The 6,422-nt window shown below is 33.5% G+C and overlaps 1 protein-coding gene across 1 annotated transcript; it reads right to left on the bottom strand.

Annotated features, from left to right (window-relative positions):
- Positions 1-266: 266 nt before the first annotated feature.
- On the bottom strand, positions 267-901 carry LOC131161027 (phytosulfokines 3-like). Its single transcript, XM_058116887.1, has 2 exons — positions 747-901; positions 267-611 (listed from the first exon to the last, which is right to left on the bottom strand). Exons 1-2 carry the CDS (start codon positions 879-881, stop codon positions 477-479), a joined length of 270 nt encoding a protein of 89 aa, XP_057972870.1. The 5' UTR covers positions 882-901; the 3' UTR covers positions 267-476.
- Positions 902-6,422: the final 5,521 nt, after the last annotated feature.

The raw sequence follows: 6,422 nt of genomic DNA on the forward strand, positions 1-6,422 counted from the left end.
GCATATGATAGTTTAGTATATTTTGATTTGGTATTTAAATACTTTTGAATTTTTGGTAACTAAACTTTGGACAAATCCTATATATAGGATATTTTCACATTAATGAAAGTGTTTGCATTTTCTATACAAAGGGTTTGACCAAATTAGAATTCCAGATGACAAAAGGAAAAATATTAAACCCTCTGTACACCCTGTTATTATTCTGACATTCACATTAAGAACAGGGGAACTAATATGCATAATTAGCTGAACCAAAGCAGCAGTAATACTGGGAATAACACTTGATTAAGCTGCAAATGAAGAGGGCTTAGGTGTTCATACACAACATAATCACTCATTAATTAGTTTACTAAAATAATACATAGGAAATCAGCAATTAACACCCAAACATCAGGCATGCATGCATGCATGCATGCTATAGACTTATATAATTGAGATTTTATTAAGAAGGAAATGGGAGTAATAATGAAATTGGTTCAGGGTTTCTTGTTGATGCCCTGGGTGTAGATGTAGTCGAGATGAGCCTCGAGGTTCCTTCGGTGCAAGCACTCTTCCTCCCCATCTCCTTCGCAGCTTTCCTCCACCTCAACATGCTCTGCTGCTTCAGCCTCCTAATTACATATATTAACCCAAAATCAAAATCAAACCCATTAATCAAAACAACGAACCCATCAATTATCAAAATGATTTTTTGAAAAAAATAAGAAACGAGCTAGCAAGGCCCAAGTAAAAATATTTCAACTCACCCCTGCAGCTAGTTGGGTGTCGGCCTGATGACCGGAACCGGAGGGGAGCGACGGGTCCGGGCGGGCGGCGACGCCGTAGGAGAATGTGAAGCAGAGGAGGAGCGCCACCAGGAAGAGGGTAGTGAGTTTGGACATTTCTGCTGACGATAAATGGACAGTACTGAGTTGGTAGATAGTTCCAGTTGCCGTTAATGATATGTAGCCGAGAGGGGCACAGCGGGGAAGAAGGTGACAAGTGGAATTTATAGGGAGAGGGATACGGTGGGCAATGGCATTCGGTGAAAGGCACAAGGTGCACATGGAAATATAATTATATTTTACGAAAATATGATATTTGATACTAAATTAATTAATTATATTGATGGATTTACATTTTAAAGAAAAGCTAATGCATGATAAGAAGAAGTTAATCAGACGCAGAAATTAAATGAAAAAAATATATTGTATAATAGTTCGAAAATCTAGAGTTTAGTTACGAATTTATTTAGCAGTCATATTTGCACCCATTTGCGAAAAAATATAAAAATTCTATGTTGTATTTCAGAACAAATATTCTTTGAAATTATTATTTCAATTCGAGTAATTAGTTTATTAAATTAAGAAAAACTCTTAAGACTTGTAATTAATTCTATGTAATGAACTTGCTTATAATAAGATAATAATAATAATAATAATATAGCAATCTATAAATATATTAATGGGAAGACATAATCAGTGTTTAACATAACAAGTAAGGTTCATTTATAGTAATAGAAAAATAAAGGCTCATTAAAAACACATTCATTATAAGTAGCCTAATCAAAAGATAAAAAATGTAACTAATAAAAATTTAGTTCAAACTTCAAAATTTTTAAAATATAAAAATTCCTAAAATTTAGTAATGGGAGTTTGGATCCTCCTTACTCCTTAGGTCTTAATCAACCCTTTGTATTGTCTATAGGCAAGAGTTATTCTAATATCAAATTTGTTTTGTCAAAAATGAAAATTTCTATATAAAAATTTTATTAGCCTAATTTGTTAAAAGCTTTGCTAAATTGATTCTAAAGTAGGGGACCCTAAAGTAGGGTGCCATTTAGATGAAAATAAATACATAAATGCTACAAAAAAGGGGGAAAAAGATGTAGAGAACATTGGTCTTGTCATGCGCATGTTTCCTAGAGAGGCACTATTGGCAATGCATGCTACTCTACTCTAGGTCATATTTTATCCTTCTCGACCTCAAGTTAGCTTTATGAAATTTTCTATTTACTTTCTAGGTGGCCAAGACAAATTAACCATTGTTCCAAAGATTCTGTTTTTTTTCTCTTTTATATCAAAAGTACTCCCATACCTCAATATTTTTTATCTAAAAACATGTGAATTTGATATGGGCTTCAACCTTAATTTTGACATTTATGAGATTTGCACATGGGTATGCGGGGGATTATTAGGAAGGGGAAAAAGGAGAGAGAAAGACTTAGAGTATATGTGTCCAAAATGAATAATCTCGCTATAAGGATGCCTTATATAAAACATTAATGTAATAGCTTAACTTTACACTTAAAAACACAAGGGAAAAAAATTATGATGGTTTTGCATAGTTCACATTAAGCTTTTATATAGCTTATTTCTTAACTTTCAATTGAATTCTCTAAAGTTTTCTTCATTAATTATGATACCCATAGGAGCGGATTTTCATATCATCTTTTCATGATATTTCTTTTCCAAATGTAACCTCCATTTGTGAATAAAACTTAACATTCACCAAAAAGAGCTTTGAGATTTTATTAAAAGTATTTTTTTTTTTTTAAAGTAGAAAGCATTATGCTAACATTGTTGTGTCAAATCAAGAACTTTTTTTTTTTCCTCGTTAAGAAGACCTTGATCTTTTAGAGAAGGGTAAAAGACACTCACCTCCCCTAAAGTTTATTACAAATACAATGAGCTATTTTGAGATTTCTAAAATTCTACACACCTCCCTTTAAGTTTGAGTTTATGGACACTCATAGCCTCCCGCAATGACATATGCTTAACACCATTTAAAAAAAAAAAAAAAAAACTAATGAGACAAATTTGCCCCATTGAAAATCAGGGTTGCACTCATTCTTTAGGGAGCTCTCGATCTCCTCTTTTCTTTGTAGCTCTCAATCCTCCCCCTCAATCCTCCAGTCAATCCTCCCCTCAAACTAGATGCAACTTGTTCCACCATTGCTCATGGAAACCCGAAGCCCATCCTCCCTCTCTCGTATAGCCTTTCATTAAGGAAATCTTCAAAGCCCTCATTGGGTTAGGGTTTGCAAGAAGAAATATCTTCTTTTTTTTTCATCCTTAGTCGTTTTATGGAATAGTCGTGATTTGTGGCTTTGGGGAGAAGCGTTGATGGCTTTGGGGAGCATCATTCATTGGACTCTATCAAGCGCCATCTCGATTGCTATTACTCTAAATTCATCAAAGATGATGAAGCCTCTTAGTCTCACCTCCACAAGCGATGCAAGGCCTCTCTTCTTCCAAGCCTCCATTGCTGCTCAAATTGAGACTACTTGTAGTTAGATTTTCATTGTTCTTCTCTAATACAATAATCCAAGCCATGTCCTTCACCAAAATAATCGAGTTCGGAGGACGTGAATTAGTGACCCCTTTCTTAATCTAGAACTAAAGCAAAACCCTCATGTAAGAAGCTCCTCAGACACGGGTACGATGAACCCTTTTCAATTGAACACAAGAACATCCTTCAATAAAAAAAAATGCAGAGATGCGAGCAATTTAGGAGACATGGAAAAAACCAAATGCTTCCCATTTTGCAACCCTAGTTGGGTTCATCAAATTATCAATTGGGTCTCTTAGTTCCCCTAGACTCATCAGGAATTAATCTGCTCAATTCCTTCTAACTCCTAAATTTTGATTTGAATAATTGCTTTGAATTTGCTAGATTCACTGTCTCCTTTTTTTTTTTTTTCTGGTATAGTGTCTTGTTCAGATTAATATAGTTTCTTCATCAATGGGCAAAAGATGAATCTATAAAACATCACAGTTATACTTAGTTGCTGCATGTAAATATATACATACAAATACATACACACACACACACACACACACACACACATATATATATATATATATATATATATATATATATATATATGATGTTAGATCTATTTTGCTGCAGATTTGATTTTTACTTCCCAGTATATGCAGAATGTATGCAGAAATCATAATGAATATCATTTAACTGTGTTGAATTTGCTTTGTTGATAGTGAAGCTCATTCTTATTTTGTGAATGTGAGCCTTATATGACAAAGGAAAAAATGAACCATGAAGCAGTACGTAATTAAGGGCAAAAAGAAAAAAAAAATTTTGAAGACAAATTGTATAATATTAATTTGCAACATATATGTAAGGCGAAAATAGTAAAAACTTATTTTTAAAGGCATTGTGCAAGGGCAAAAAGAGAAGAAAAAAAAATTCAGCACATCATGTTAGGAAACTAGCAGCTTTTGAGGGTTGAGGGTTGAGGGGATAACGGGAAAAAAAAAAATTATTTTTTTACTTTTGTTTGAACACTAATCAGAAAAGTTGATATGAAAGGGTATATGTGTCCATAAATTCAAACTTGAAGGGAGGCCTGTGGAGAACATCGGTCTTATCCTACGCATATTTGCTAGAGGGGCACTATTAGCAATGCATGCTGGTCTAGGTCATATTTTATCCTTCTCGACCTCAAGTTAGGTTTATGAAATTTTCTATTTACTTTCTAGGTAGCCAAGAGAACTTAACCTTAGGTCAAAAGACTCGGCCCTTTATGACTTTTATATCAAAACTACTCTGATACCTCAAAAAGTTATTTTTCTTTTTCTTTTTTTTATATTTGAAAACATGTGAATTTGATATGGGCTCCAACCTTTTGACATTTATGAGATTTGTACATGGGTATTTAAGGGAATATTAGGGGGTGAAAAAAGAGAAAGACTTAAGAGTATATGTGTACAAAAATGAATAACATCGCTATAACGATGTCTTATATAAAACATTTATGTAATAACTTAACTTTATACTTAAAAAGAGAAGGAAAAAAAAAATATTATGATGACTTTGCATAGCTCACATTAAGCTTTTATATAGCTTATTTCCTAACTTTCAATTGAATTCTCTGAATTTTTCTTCATTAATTATGGTACCTATAGGAGTGAATTTTCATATCACCTTTTCATGATATTTCTTTTCTAAATGTTACCACCATTTGTGAATAAAACTTAACATTCACCAAAAAGAGCTTTGAGATTTTATTAATAGTTTTTTTTTTACCAGAATGTTGACCCTATGGGTCATTTCTAGTTTTGATAATGATAAATACTCTTTGTATTTAATGTTTTCCAAGTTTGTGTATAGGTTCATATTGACAAAATCAGTTGATGGCGCATGAAGACTTGAAGAAAACAAAGACTCTGAAACTTTCTCATTATTGTACTTTATATTATTGCTTTATTCAGGTCTGTAATAGTAAATAGGAAAAAACTCTATAATATTTAATGCATATCATGCATGTATGAACTACAAGCTCAAAGACCCTAGTTGGACTTCAGGTACCTACACAAACTATAGAAAGACCTTAGGGATCACCGGTCGACCGACGCCAAGTTTTTTGGCGTACTTAAATAGTTCTTAGAAAGACCCTAGGTCCTAGGACTTGCACGTAAGAAAGTCCCCATAATCACTTGCTCAATCAGGAGATCAAATTGAAATTAAATTGAACATAATAGGCAAATATGTGAGAGGTGGGGCGACCGAACCTCAGAATTCAAAACTCCTCGGGTGCCCGAACTACTGAAAAGTCAGCAGTTCGACTTAGGTTTGGGCTACCGAACCAAGAATGAACGTATCGCCCTCGGGCGACCGAACCCTTAGAAGGTTACTTTTCACCAACTCAGGCTACCAAATCCCTCAGTTCTGTTAACCGAACTCAGCTTCGGTCACCCGAACCGTGGATAGAAAGTTTCTCACTTTGATTCAGTCAATCGACCCTGACTTTGGGTACTCGAACCTCTAAAAATTGAATTTCTGACTGAGACTATTTGGGCACCCGAACCTCAGACCGGGCACCCAAATCTCGCGGGTTAAATAATTTTTTACCGGGATTAAAATTAAGTAAACATGGTTAATTTTCTTAATGGTTTTTAAAACAAATTTAATAATATCCTTGGTGTCCCTAATGGTTATAATTTTGTCATTCTCTATATATAAGGACTCATTTGCAAAATTAAGGTGAGATTAGCAATACAATTAATGAAAAATTCTCTCAATCTCAAAAACCTATTATTGCCTATTCCACTCCAAATACTCTCATATATTCATTCCCTTGATATATCTTAGCACTGTGAGTATATTTTGTGTGCTAGTGCTTATTAGGTATTGCTAATACTCCCACGGTCTTGCTTAAATATTTGATATTGATTTTGGGGAGTTTAGCATAGTTTATCCCACATACTTTTATTGATAAAATCTTGTATTGGGATAAACTCATAAGCTTAAGGATTTTTGCATTGTCATTGCAAGATTCTTATAGCTTTATTTTTTTGTGCAAAAATATTTTACAAAGTTATATTTCAAACAATTCTTGTGCTAAATACATTTGAGAAAATATTTTTGAGGTTCTTTGAATACTCTAATTTTGGCATCTTTGAAACCCTATGCTTGCATTG

The sequence above is a fragment of the Malania oleifera genome, chromosome 1, assembly GCF_029873635.1.
Source record: "Malania oleifera isolate guangnan ecotype guangnan chromosome 1, ASM2987363v1, whole genome shotgun sequence".
NCBI lineage: Eukaryota > Viridiplantae > Streptophyta > Magnoliopsida > Santalales > Ximeniaceae > Malania > Malania oleifera.